General features: G+C 48.0%; 1 protein-coding gene across 2 annotated transcripts in view; it reads right to left on the bottom strand.

Annotated features, from left to right (window-relative positions):
* Positions 1–14,616, bottom strand: part of RABGAP1L (RAB GTPase activating protein 1 like) — a 401,062-nt gene that overhangs the window by 130,332 nt on the left and 256,114 nt on the right. For both annotated transcript variants that reach the window (XM_055120168.1, XM_055120167.1), the window contains exon 18: positions 8,475–8,516. In XM_055120168.1, the coding sequence (XP_054976143.1) occupies positions 8,475–8,516 (42 nt within the window). The remainder of the gene's footprint in view (positions 1–8,474; positions 8,517–14,616) is intronic.

Raw genomic sequence — 14,616 nt, 5'->3', positions numbered from 1 at the left:
GTTACTCCTGGCTTTGCACTCAGGAATTGCTCCTGGCAGTGCTTGGGGGACCCTATGGGATGCCGGGGATCGAACCCGTGTCGGCCGCGTGCAAGGCAAACGCCCTACCTGCTGTGCTATCGCTCTGGCCCCTCGTGTGTAGATTTTTGTTTTATTTTCTTCAGGGAGGAAGAAATGAGAGGCAGATTTCTTTTCTCCCTGTCAGTACCAGTAGGACTGTCACACATTAAACAAGCTGAGGTGAATTTCTTCTAATATATTCCCACCATTAAGCTCAGAGCCTGGCTGGCTAGTCATTGGTGCTCAAAAGTCGTTTGCCGAATGTGCAGAAATGAAGCCACGTTATTAGCATGCGGCGTACTTCATGGGTCCTGGGAGAGCTGTTTGAGGGTGGAGGGCGGGTGGGTGAATGACACACAGATTACACATGACAAGGTCAGGAGAAAGTATGAAGGGAGGAGTTCACAGCCCTGGGGGGGTCATCATTCTGACCCTCAGGAGAGGCACAGAGAAGATGGCAGAAGGCGCAGGGCTCATGAGGAGTTTCTGGCCACCACGGCAGGTGAGGGGATGGTTTTTTTTGTTGTTGTTGTTTTGTTTTGTTTTTGGGTCACACCTAGCGATGCACAGGAGTTACTCCTGGCTCATGCACTTAGGAATTACTCTTGGAGGTGCTCGGGGGACCCTATGGGATGCTGGGAATCAAACCCGGTCGGCCATGTGCAAGGCAAATGCCCTCCCCGCTGTGCTATCGCTCCAGCCCCTGAGGGGCGGGGACGGTTTTGCCAGGCACCAAGGTGAGCAAATCCAAAGGACACTGGCCTTGTGGGTGTCCTGGCAGATCCCTGCAAAGAAGATGCAGCGAAAAAAGCGAGTCCTGAAGGTCAGGCTGTTGCCACAAGGTCAAGGTTTACAAACGGGCGAGGAGACGGGCCGAAATAGAGTGACAAGGAAAGGAAAATTAAGGCAGTACGTGGGCTTTCTAGTTCTCAGGTAATGTCATGTTCTTCCTGGAGTCCAAACACTCCCCTCAAAGGCAAGGGCACGTGCACAGCCGAGAGCAAGGCCAACCTCGAGCAAACACACACAAAATGTCTTTTTTTTTTTTTCTTGGCGGGGGGTCACACCCAGCAATGCTCAGGGGTTCCTCCTGGCTCTGCACTCAGGAATGACTCCTGGTGGTGCTTAGGGGACCATATGGGATGCCGGGAATTGAACCTGGATCAGCCGCGTACAACCAGAGTGGGGCGGGCCCTTGCCTTGCATGTGGCTGACTGGGGTTCGATTCCTGGCACCCCACCCGGGCCCCAGAGTCTACCAGGAGGGATCCCTGAGCACAGAGTCAGGAGTTAAGTCCTGAGCACTGCTGGGGGTGACCCACACAATAAAAATAACAGGAATACGGTCTGCCAAAATAACGTCCAGGTCATTTGCACACTGTGAGAAATTTAACAACAAACAACGCATCGAGTCTCCTATAGATCTAGTCTGAATCAGAGGAAGAGAAATGAAAAAGAATCACAACTGGGGCATACGGGCGGGTCCCTCTGGATGAGGCAAGGGTGATTTCAATCCTTAGTGACAATCTATTCAACACTCTTAAGCTGGTCCAACTACGCCTGGCAGCAAAAGGTCACCCAAGGCACAAAATGACCCCGTTACACATGGGGTGCAATAACTGTCACTTTCAACCACAGTTTCCTATTTAAGACCACAACTTCTTTCTGCCAACACGACACACCGAGATGAACTCTGACAGAGCCCGCCTAAAACCAGATATTATGCCACGGCTGGAGAACATGTTAGGTAACAGATAAATCCAGATAAAACTTTGGGAGGGGCTGGAGTGATAGCACAGTGGGTAGGGCGTTTGCCTTGCACGCGGCTGATATCCCAGCATCCCATATGGTCCCCTGAGCACCGCCAGGGGTAATTCCTGAGTGAAGAGCCAGGAGTGAGCCCTGTACATCGCCGGGTGGGACCCAAAAAAAAAAAAAAAACAACTTTGGGGAACTCTGTCTTTCCGACCCAGGGCACTTGCCAGCGTCCTGAACGATCCGATGACGCGTCTTCCTAATCAATAACTCTTTCACCGACTCATTTCTGGTTACACAGCAGAGTGCCTGTAACCCCTAAATAGTGGCTGCTCAAGGGTCCCTTCAAAGCCATCTGAACATGGGGCAACCAGGAGAGGGGTGGGTGGGACCCACCGAAATCCTCCAGAACTAACCACCACCAAGTGAACGGCTGGCCACTCTCCATACCGTCTGTCACCCTGTTGCTCATCGATTTGTTCAAGCGGGCACCAGTAACGTCTTTCATTGTGAGACTTATTATTGTTTTTGGCATATCCAATACACCACGGGTAGCTTGCCAGACTCTGCCGTGCAGGTTCGATACTCTTGGTAGCTTGCCAGGCTACCGAGAGGGGCAGAGGAATCGAACACGGGTCGGCTGCTTAAAAGGCGAAAGCCCTACCACTGTGCTATCGCTCCAGCCCCATCCACTCAGACTAAGTCTCACCCATGAGTGAACCTATCTCTGGATCTCAGGGCTGCATCTGCAACATGCAGCTGCAACATCTCACACCTCACACCACTCATATTCCAAGAGTAGCACTGTAGCACTGTCATCCCGTTGTTTATCGATTTGCTCAAGCGGGCACCAGTAACGTCTCCATTGTGACACTTGTTGTGACTGTTTTTGGCTTATCGAATGCGCCACGGGGAGCTTGCCAGGCTCTGCCGTGCGGGCGGGATCCTCTCGGTAGCTTGACGGGCTAGTAGCGCATCACATTTGATGGGATTTAAAGTAGAAGGCCACCAATCTTAAGAGGGAAATATATTTTTACAGATACACACACACACACATACACACACACACACATATATAAAAGCATACAAGGCTCAACCTTTAACAACATGTGAGTAATCTCTTATAGAAGGGCTTATATGGCCTTCTATAAGTGTATAGCCCCTGGGTGAAATACAAAATCTTGACTCTCCATCGAGACGTGACCCAAGTGGCCGCACGTGTGCGGTCTCTCCGTTGCTGGATGACCATGATCCCGGAGGCCAGCTAAACTACTTTTGGTGTCAGCAGCTTCTTGCAGAAATGTCTCCAGACTGTGAACTAAGCCACAGCCCCATGCCGCCCCAGGAGGGGAAAGGTTTTTCTCTCTCGGCTTTTCCTTTGGTGGGGGGGGCGAGGGGGGGAGGCGAGGTGACCGCCATCTTATAAGGACCACTAAAGAGAGGTATGAGCTTTTCAATGATGCAATTTATGGCAGAAATTTCCCTAGACTTAGTTACTAAAATACTAAAATACAGAAATCCAAAACCTCATATCTCTTCATTCTCAGCAATGGAAAACAAATTATCCAATGCTTCCTTTTCAGCAGGTCTGATTTTGGGGGGGAAACTCCAAACAATAATAGTGAGCTTCTTGTGGAAATATTGAATGTAATCAAAGTAAAGAGAAAGTAAAGTGAAAATTATCAGCTACACAGGCGGGGGTGGGGGTGGGGTGGGATAGGGGTATACTGGGGTTCTTGGTGGTGGAATATGTGCACTGATGAAGGGATGGGTGTTCAATCATTGTATAACTGAGACTTAAGCCTGAATGCTTTGTAACTTTTCACATGGTGATTCAATATAAAAAAAATACAAAATCTTCTCACTCTTTCCTCTAAGAAAACTTTTTTTTGATTATTTTCAGTGGTTTATTCAAAACAATACAAAATAAATTATTTCAGTTCTGCTTTGGGGCAGGGGTTGGGGTTTGGGATGGAAACATCCAAAATATGGTGGTGGGAAGGTGTCATGGTGGTGGGATTGGTGTCCGAATATTAAATATAATCAAATATTGTGAACTCCTTTATAAAAAATAAAATAAAAATTTAAAAATAAAGCCATCTGAACAGGAGATATTCACCTACATGCACGCTGGCTGGAAGTTTTATATATCCAGCACGGCAAAGGCTGGCAAGCTCTCCGTGGCATATTCGATACGCCAAATACAGTAACAATGATGGGTCTCATTCCCTTGACCCTGAAAGAGCCTCCAATGTGGCACCGCTGGGAAGAACGAGTAAAGAGAGGCTGCTAAAATCTCAGAGCAAGGATGGATGGAGACATTACTGGTGCCCGCTTGAGAAAAATCGATGATCAACGGGATGAAAGTGACACAGTGATACAGTGATGTTACAAGGACAACGTCCTTGAAATAATCAGGTCTTGGCTTCCTCCGTTGTCACTGGGGGTGGGACAGCAGACCGGCGGTGGGAGCAAATTTGATGACTTTCTCCTCCTGCTAACACAATTTATGCTTCACCTACAAGTGACACCTGGACTCTGAATGCATGCTGATGAGCTGGAACATGCCAACACAGCACAGCACACGCACGAGAAATGTCCCTTCCATGACTGAGTGGTCATGCCCATGTGTAGAGCGTGTGGAAGCGAGGAGACAGCGGCCAACAAAAACAAGCCCGAAGGCTCTGCCAAGGAGCGCAGGGGTGGGGCAGGACGGAAGGAACTTAGGGACAATTTCAGAGGGATGCTGGCCTCATGGTGGTGACAGGCGTGATGTAGCAATATGGCACTTTATTTTTTATTTATTTTAGTTTTTTTTGGGTCATACCTGGCAATGCACAGGAGTTACTCCTGGCTCTGCACTCAGGAATTACTCCTGGCGGTGCTCAGGGGACCACATGGGATGCTGGGAATCGAACCCGGGTCGGCCGCATGCAAGGCAAACGCCCTCCCCGCTGTGCTATCGCTCCAGCCCCACACTATGGCACTTTAATATCAACAGTTGTTGGGTATTAATCCTAAGTGTTTTAGGCTTCATCAGTGAACGGTCACTCTCCCTCCTCCCAGAGAAGCTCGCGGTGCTCTTGCGAGCATCCCTACTCTAGTTATCTTTAGCCTTTCCATCGAGTTTTACCTCTCATGGTCACGGCTGCCCAAGTCAGACTTGATTACTGATAAGCCAAAACTTGCTGGTGATTCTGAACTTTGTATTTGAAGTGCTGTGTATTTGTACCTGCTTTTCTATTTCCTGAAAGTCTTTTCATATTTACCTACAGAGAAATGGTCTTTGGTTAAACACAGAAAGGCCGTTAATGCTGTGCTCCTAATATTTGGGAGTTGATTGACTTTAAAATATATCTAGGGGGCTAGAGTGATAGCACAGCGGGGAGGGCATTTGCCTTGCACGGGGCCGACCCGGGTTCAATTCCCAGCATTCCATATGGTTCCCTGAGCACCACCGGCGGTAATTCCCGAGTGCAGAGCCAGGAATAACCCCTGTGTATCGCCAGGTGTGCCCCCTCCAAAAAAAAAAAATAGTAAAATATATCTACTCCTGGGTATCCATAATATTTACTTGACTCGAGCTTTAGTTGCTGTGGTTCCGAACACCCCAAAAGGGAAGTCCCACCATGGGACTGGGATGGACTCGGGAGAGAGGCAAAGCTACCTGGCATTGAAATGGGACAATCTGTCACTATCACTGTCATCCTATTGCTCATTGATTTGTTCAAGCGGGCACCAGTAACATCTCTCATTGTGAGATTTATTGTTACTGTTTGTGGCATATCCAATATGCCATGGGTAGCTTGCCAGGCTCTGCCGGGCAGGCTTGATACTCTCGGTAGCTTGCCGGGCTCTCCGAGAAGGGTGGAGGAATCGAACTAGGGTCAGCCGCGTGAAAGGCGAATGCCCTACCGCTGTGCTATCGCTCTAGCCCATGGGACAGTCTAGAAAGCATAAATGCACGGTCTTGATGCATGCTGTTATGACTTAAGAGATAGGATCCCCGTGGGGAAGGGGTACTTAGTCTGGGATTTACGGTAGAAGCCTTGCGTCCTCTCAGAGAACCAGGAACTAAGCCCAGAGAACTAAGTGTTAGGATCTTTGTCTCTTACTGTGTTTATCCAAACAAGTGCAAGAATTGATAACACAGACAACCAGAGGGAAAGATAAAAGCAAGTAGATGTCCCAGAGAGACAGAGTCTCCTCGTCTTAATCTCCCCAAGAGAATTTCCTATGTTTGATCTATGTAAATCACTGTATGTAAATGACCTATGTAAATCCCCAGATGTTTTTTCTATGCAAATGATCAATCACACCTACTGTCCTGACCTCAACCCCCTTCAGATGTTCTATAAGGATGCTGGCAGCTCTGCATTAAACGGGCCATTTTCACCACCAGGCTGCGGTCCCGTCTCTCTGTCTCTCTGCTGGGGAGGGCTGGGGAGAACTGGGGAGGATGGGAGGACGGGATGATGGGAGGACAGGAGGATGGGAGGCGGGAGGATGGAGGTGGCTCTCGGCCAGCAAACACACACATCATTGCAGCACCCACCTGTTCTTTCTCTTGTGAACTCACAAACAGTGATACATTTTTCATAGTAATTAACATTAGGTAATGTTAACTATTAACTGATATTTAAAACATTCATATTCGTGCTACTGTAAATCAAGGTCCCTATTTTTTGTGTTTTGCTTTTTGGGTCACACCCAGCGATGCACAGCGGTTACTCCTGGCTCTGCACTCAGGAATCACTCTTGGCGGTGCTCAGGGGACCCTATGGGATGCTGGGAATCAAACCCGGGTCGGCCGTGTGCAAGGCAAACGCCCTCCCCGCTGTGCTATCGCTCCAGCCCGAAGATCCCTAATTTTTAAATTAATGAACCATTTGGTTATGGGGCCATACCCAGCAACATTCAAGGGTTACTCCTGCTCTGCGCTCAGGAATTACTCCTGGTGGTGCTTGGGGGACCATATAGGATGCAGGGGATCGTATCAGGGTCGGCCGCATGCAAGTCAAATGCCCTACCCACTGCACTATCTTTGACCCTCTAATTTTTTTTTTTTTTTTTTTGGTTTTTGGGTCACACCCGGTGATGCACAGGGGTCACTCCTGGCTCTGCACTCAGGAATCACTCCTGGCGGTGCTCGGGGGACCATATGGGATGCTGGGATTTGAACCCAGGTCAGCTGTGTGCAAGGCAAACACCCTCCCCGCTGTGCTGTCGCTCCAGCCCCAACCCTCTAAATTTTTTGAAGAATCATTTCCCTTTCTGATTCCTGTGACCATGAAAGAGACACAGCAGCCCCGCCCCTCGCACCATGGCGTCCCTCCGAGCCCCAGCTCTGCTCCCACCCAAGGCCTCAGAGGTCAAGGGGAGGCTCTGATGGCATCAAGACAGTCTCTTGCGGAACATTCAGAAGACTCTGGGGAATTTAGAAACAGCTCCTGCAAGGGCTTGTGACCGGAACCACAACAGTGGCAGCTGCGTTTTTTAGCAACACAATTTTCTAGGCACTGTGGCAAGCACTTTTAGGCATCAACTTCTCAACTCAAGGCTTAACTTCCAGGATCACAAAACTCAGAGTGTTTGCACTTTGTCTCGATAGCCCAAGGCCATGTGCTAGAGCTGAAATGAGAGTTGAGGGCCCACCGTGGGGACCACCGTGTTCGACAGGGGACATGGGAGCCTGAACTGCTGAGAAATAATGGTACAGCCTCGTTACAGATGAAAACAGCCTGGGTGACTCTCAGGAACTCCGCAGCTCTTGTCGCTCTGTTACCACACTGTGAAAGCGGCACTGATATGTTGACATAAGAATCCAACAAGGTAATTATAATTGAATTCCAAAGTGACTTCCAAATTTCTAGTGATCAGGGAAAGCACTGCAAATTGAAACGCAGACGTTCCTTTTTTTAGTCAGTGGTAGATTATAGAAGCTTTCTAATAATTCACTGGCATGTTTAGGTACCTCCAGGGATGTTATTATCTTAAGAAATATTTGAAGAAAATAGCTGGCATCATTTTGACAGAAAACAGTTTTCAGCTTTTTCACATATCATCTCACTCGTAAGTGTGAAAAAAATATATATATAACTGGAAGGTATGCTACAATGGCAAGATTAAATGGATTATAAGAAGAGCAATAATGAAGCCAGAATGATAGTACAGGGGGGAGCGCATTTGCCTTGCATATGGCTGACCTGGGTTCAATCCCTGGCACCCCATAAGGTGCCCCGAGCCTGCTAGGTATGAACCCTGAATGCAGAGCCAGGATTAAACTCTACTGAGCAATGTCGGGTGTGACCCAAAAACCAAAAAAATTAAAGCAATGACACAAAAAATAACTAATATGTCAAGGATGGGTGCAGGGGAAGAACCCTAGATTCAGAAGTCTGGTCTTTATGAAACAGAATTATACGAGAGTGACAGTGCAGCAGGTAGCGTGCTGGCCTTGACCTGGGTTTGAGCCCCAGTACCACATGTGGACCCCTGAGCCTCGCCAGGAGTGATCCTTGAGCACAGTGTCAGGAGAACATACTGGAAAGGGCCCCCCCAACCATAAGTGAAAGAAGCTTAAATTAAGACTCGGAAATATGCTCAGTTCCAAGGATGGAGAGGTGAGTTCGGTCATTTAAAAACGGAAACAAGGCTTACCTTGAGGAGAGCCAACGCCACGTGGAAGATGACATTCAGACCCTGGAACAAAGGAACGAACAGAGGTTACAAGTCAGCGCTGACAGATCGTCTTAGAGCAACGTGAATAAAGCCCCTAATTGCTTGTGTGGGAGCGGTCTCCCCAGAGGGGTGTGCAGATCGTTGCAACATGTGCCTGTCGGCCAAAAGCTTACATTCAGTAGACTGGGAATACCTGTAAAGGCAATTAGAGGCCGCCCCCAAAAGCCTCCGTCCCTCTCGGAGAGTCCGGCAAGCTACCAAGAGTATCCCACCCGCACGGCAGAGCCTGGCATGCTCCCTGTGGTGTACTCAATATGCCAAAAACAGTAACAATGACAGTCCTCATTCTCCTGACCCTGAAAGAGCCTCCAATACGCCATCAGGCTACACTAGCATGCGACAGGGATGAATGGAGACGTGACTGGCGCCCACTCGAGCAGATCGATGAACAACGGGATGACAGTGATTCAGTGATGTCCAAAGTGAGCCCTTCCAGTCCTTGTCACCGTGTTCCGGGAAATGGGGGGCCCGGAGCCACTGTGGGCCTTGGGAGAAACTGTCCCAAAGACAGTTCTGAAAAGATGCTCTGATCCATCACGGTCTATTGTCCTTTCCCTAGCTGAAGAAGCAACCCCTAGAGAAAGACAGCTTGAGGGGGCCACTACATGTGAGTTTAGAGGCCAATGTCATCCTTCCGGCACAGATATCTTTTCACTGCGAGTACAGCCGAGGTCAGCCTTCGCTTTGCCTCAGTGCGCCAGGTCCCCCTGAAACTGGGAGAGATACCCCAGGGCTGCCCAATTTTCCTTGAGAATTTAAAGTTGGGAATTCTCCATATCACTATATAGCACTGTCATCCTGTTGCTCATCTATTTTCTCGAGCGGGCACCAGTCACGTCTCCATGGTGAGACTTGTTATTACCGTTTTTGGCATATTGAACATGCCACGGGGAGCTTGCCAGGCTCTGCCGTGTGGGTGAGATACTCTTGGTAGCTTGCCGGGCTCTCCGAGAGGGATGGAGGAATCAAACCCGGGTCGGCCATGTGCAAGGCAAACATCCTACTTGTTGTGCTATCACTCCAGCCCTGTATCTCAGGTATTAAATTCATTTTCCTTTTGCTGACCTAAATCTGACTTGGTTACTGATGAGAAGAACACAGTGTGGGATTTGCTTCTGGACCCCAGACTTCCATCTTCCCAGTCCAGATAAATCTAACTGGGGGGCCGGAGCGATAGTACAGCGGGGAGGGCGTTGGCCTTGCATTCTGCGGACCCAGGTTTGATTCCCAGCATTCCATAGGGTCCCCCCGAGCACCGCCAGGAGTAATTCCTGAGTGCAGAGCCAGAAGTCAGCCCTGAGCATTGCCGGATGTGACCAAAAAAAGCAAAAAAATAAAATCTAACCAGGAGACTGAAAACCTCAGCGTCCCCTTCTGTGAGACTCACTCCAGCTTTAGGTGCTATTCGACGCTCTTGGAAAATGCCGGAAAGTCTGGGACAGGCTCAGCTCAACACACATGCAAAGCTCCGACTCTTTCCAAGAACTCATATACTGAGTCCAGGATATGTTGTTACTGTTTTTGGCATATCGAATACAGGTTGGCTGTGTGCAAGGCAAGTGCCCTCCCAACTGTACTATTGCTCCGGCCCTGGAATTCTCTGACACTTCTCCTATTGAGAGATGTGTGTGTGGGGGGTGTGTCTGCACCTTTCTTTCTCCTGAGGTGCTGGGGACACACACACACCCCCGACACTGAGTGACACACTAAAGCCTGTCTTCACTCTTTCCTTTTTTTCTTTTTGGGTCACACCCAGTGATGCACAGGGGTTACTCCTGGCTCATGCACTCTGGAATTACCCCTGGCGGTGCTCATATGGGATGCTGAGAATCGAACTCAGGTCGGTCACGTGCAAGGCAAACGCCCTCCCCGCTGTGCTATTGCTCCAGCCCTGTCCTCGCTTTATGACCACCAGAACCTGGTCCCCCCATAAGAACACTGTAACCCAATAGTCGGGGATATCTGACTTTTCTTCTCATATTGCAAGCACTCTGACATCGCTAAAGAGTGGACTTAAGTGGAGTAAACAGTCTGACTCGACGAAGCCGCCAGGAAGACATGTTTGCTGTTTCCACTAGGGGTCAGAATTACAGCTCTGAAAATCAAGCAACGGCTTCAAACAAACAAAAGCAGCCAAAAAAAAAAAAAAAAAAAAAAATTCCGGGACCTTCACAGGACCCTTTTGTATATAAATGCTGATATTCCGAAAACTTCATGCTCTGCAACCACAAGTAGGAACACTTCTGAGGTTTTAATTTAGCAGACTAGATTATGGAGACAATTACAGAGTCTTGTATTATGAGACAAGGCTGTCTTTGAACTCACCAGAAGTTGCAGTGAGCGAGGCACCAATATTACGGGCAAAGGGTCTAGAAACCCTTTGGGTCTAGAAAGGGTCTAGAAGAATATAGGCATATTCTATAAGATCAGGCTTATAGAATATGCCTTTTCTATTATGGGGAGTTTCCAGGTATGTTACAAACTTACATGGAGGGTGAATATGATATGATGATATAGCACTGCACTGTCACTGTCATCCCATTATTCATCGATTTGCTCAAGCAGGCACCAGTAACGTCTCCATGGTGAGACTTGTTGTTACTGTTTTTGGCATATCGAATACGCCTCAGGGAGCTTGCCAGGCTCTGCCGTGTGGGCGGGATACTCTTGGTAGCTTGCAGGGCTCTCCGAGAGGGACAGAGGAATCGAACCCGGGTCGGCCATGTGCAAGGCAAACCCCCTATCCGCTGTGCTATCGCTCCAGTTCAATATTATGATAAGAAATCATATATTTGGCTAAAGGAACAGAAGTATTGGGGGTTTCGTTTGTCCTGTTCCAGCAAGTCCACCAGCGAGAGAAGCAGCAACGTCCTCTTAAATAAAGTGAGTGGGTTCTGCAGACGCTCAGCTTCTGGACCCCAGAACTGGACCCGGGACCAGAGCCTGCATTTGAACAGATCTATCGCCAATGGACACAGATGCACCTTCAACTTTGAGACCAGCTTGCTGGAGTTTCTTCCAGTTCGAAGAGTTGACAAGTGTGGAATAAATACCGTCTCACTCTTGACAAAGAGTTCTTTGAAATAAGATAAAAAGGACATTCACTGAACCTGAAAATAGCAATTTTTTTTTAATCAAAGGAAAGGCCTGCTCCATGCTAGACTTTGGTCAAGTGTCCCTCCTTGAGTCCCCCCTTTGTCCCCGGATGGCCGCTGGTATGTTTTCTTTCAGAGGAGGAAACGGCAAGACCAAGAAGTGAGTGAATGTGGACTGCACACCCGCCTGACGGAAATGCCTGCCTCTCAACTCCTAGGATGTGCTGACTCTGCTAAGTGGCCAGGGGAAAGAGTTCAGAGAAGATGCTTAGTTGTAGTCACACACACACACACACACACACACACACACACACACACACACAGAGCCAAGTGAGGTTTCATCAATCACCCAACAAACGTGGTCCAGTGTCTTCAGTCTGAGCCAAGAAATGTGCTGGTCTCAGCAGATAAGTTACATGAGCAGGAAAACAAGACTAAGACAGAATAAAAGGAGTATAAAATCTTGTGATCTGTATCTTTAAGAATTGGAGGGGCTGGAGCAATAGCACAGCAGGGAGGGCGTTTGCCTTGCACGCAGGTGACCTGGGTTCGATTCCCAGCATCCCATAGGGCCCCCTGAGTAATTTCAGAGTGCAAAGCCAGGAGTAACCCCTGTGCAACGCCAGGTGTGATCCAAAAAGAAAAAAAAAAAAGAAAAAAAGTGCAAAAAAAAAAAAAACCCCACGAACTGGATATAAGTAAGATTTTTGAAAACAATCTTAAATAAAACATAAGAAAATAGACCACAAAGTGTCAAACTGGACACATTTCTAATTTCTTGCTATTTCATCTGGGCTGGAGCAATAGCAGAGCGGGTAGGGCGTTTGCCTTGCACGCCACTGACCTGGGTTCAATTCCTCCACCCCTCTCGGAGAGACCAGCAAGCTACCAAGAGTATTTTGCCCCCATGACAGAGCCTGGCAAGCTCCCCATGGCCTATTCGATATGTCAAAAACAGTAACAACAAGTCTCACAATGTAGATGTTACTGGTGCCCGCATGAGCAAATAGATGAGCAATGGGGTGACAGTGACAGTGCTATTTCATCTGCTTTTACATTTTCAAAAGACATCCTTTATCTATTCTGTTCCGTGACTCAACACATAACCTACTTCCTACGAACAGCAGATGGCACCATGCACCAGTGAAAGAATGACAATAACTCATAAAGATCAAGATGTCAAAGTTGATACCTTTGTGAAAGTAACTCAAAAGTTTCCATTAGCTCTTCTCTAACAGTAACATAATTTCAAATTTCATCTAGAAAATTTATGTTTGGTGAAGAAGTTACTTTTATCCAACTCTGCTTATCAAAAACCGTGTGAAGAAATAAAAAGGAGGGGCCATGAAGATAGTACAGCAGGTAGGGCGTTGGCTTTGCATGCAGTCAACCCAGGATCGATCCCTAGCATCCTGTATGGTCCCTTGAGCATCACCAGGTATAATTCCTGAGTGCGGAGACAGGAATATTCCCTGAGCATCGCCTGGTCCTCCCCACGCCCCAGAAAAAATAAAAATGAAGAAAGTATCCCAATTTGTAAAAAACAAAATCAATTTTTTTTTTTTTTTGGTTTTTGGGTTACACCCAGCGATGCTCAGGGGTTACTCCTGGCTCTTCACTCAGGAATTACTCCTGGCGGTGCTCAGGGGACCATATGGGATGCTGGGATTAGAACCCAGGTCGGCCGTGTGCAAGGCAAACGCCCTACCCGCTGTGCTATCGCTCCAGCCCACAAAATCAAATTTTAAGCCGAGTTGACTAACAGACATTACCTAACAGGTATTACCGCTCTATAATTCCACCACGGAAATGCCAGCTCAGCAAAAAATTCTGGAAGCCGGCAAAGGCGTCGGATGGGAAATTCAAAGCGCCCAATTAATAAACAAACAAATGTTTCTATAAATCAAGGCTAATAAGGGCTGGAGTGACAGCACAGTGGGGAGGGCGTTTGCCTTGCATGTGGCTGACCCAGGTTCGATTCCCAGCATCCCATAGGGTCCCTCCTCACCCACCTCCCCCCACCCAGCACCGCCAGGAGTAATTCCTGAGTGCAGAGCCCGGAGTCAGCCCTGAGCATTACTGGGTGTGACCCAAAAGCAAAAAAAAAAAAAAAAATCAAGGCCCATGAAATAATTATGTCCCCAAGACCCGATTTCAGTTGATAAAGGTAACATGTGTTATCAACTGTAGCTCATGCAAAATGTTATTTTTTGCTATCAGACCACGGGGATCATTCCTTTGATTCCAAACATTCCCCAGCACTGCCCCCCACCCCCCCACAGGCACAATGAGCCCCGAGGGCGTGAATCAAAGCTCTGTTAGGAGAATATGGGGCCCTTCCCTTCTTCTACTCAGCACGCCCACAGGCAAAGAGAACTTCAGAGAAAGTCTCACCCTCAGAAACACAAAGCACCTGCCCTCGAAGCCCTCAGGACAGAGGAGACAGCTCACTGACACAGTTTCTATAAAAGGAGGAAAAACGAAGCCAAAAAGACAAAAATTAAAAGCAAAGCAACGTGAAAGGTCACAGGTGACTGACACTTCTAATTACAAGTCTAAGCTCCGTTAAATCTTTCGGTACAGACAAATGTGGTACAGAAAGCAGGAAAATATGTTTGCAACTCAAAAGTTTTAAAAAAAAAAACTCAATTTTTTTTCCTCTATAGAGTAGTCCTCTTTAAACTCGATATCGAGTGCTCAGGGAAGAGACGAATGTTCTCTGCTAGTCAACATAAGCGAGTAGGGGCTGGAGCGATGGCACAGGGGGTAGGGTGTTTGCCTTGCACACAGCTGACCCAGGTTCGATTCCCAGCATCCCATAGGGTCCCCTGAGCACCGCCAGGAGTAATTCCTGAGTGCAGAGCCAGGAGTCCGCCCTGAGCATCGCCGGCTGTGACCCAAAAAGAAAAAAAAATAATAAAGCGAGTAAAAGACAGCAATACCAGTTCTTGAAGAGTTTGTCCAAA

Source organism: Sorex araneus, chromosome X, assembly GCF_027595985.1.
Source record: "Sorex araneus isolate mSorAra2 chromosome X, mSorAra2.pri, whole genome shotgun sequence".
NCBI lineage: Eukaryota > Metazoa > Chordata > Mammalia > Eulipotyphla > Soricidae > Sorex > Sorex araneus.
This window is presented reverse-complemented; position numbering and strand designations above follow the sequence as displayed.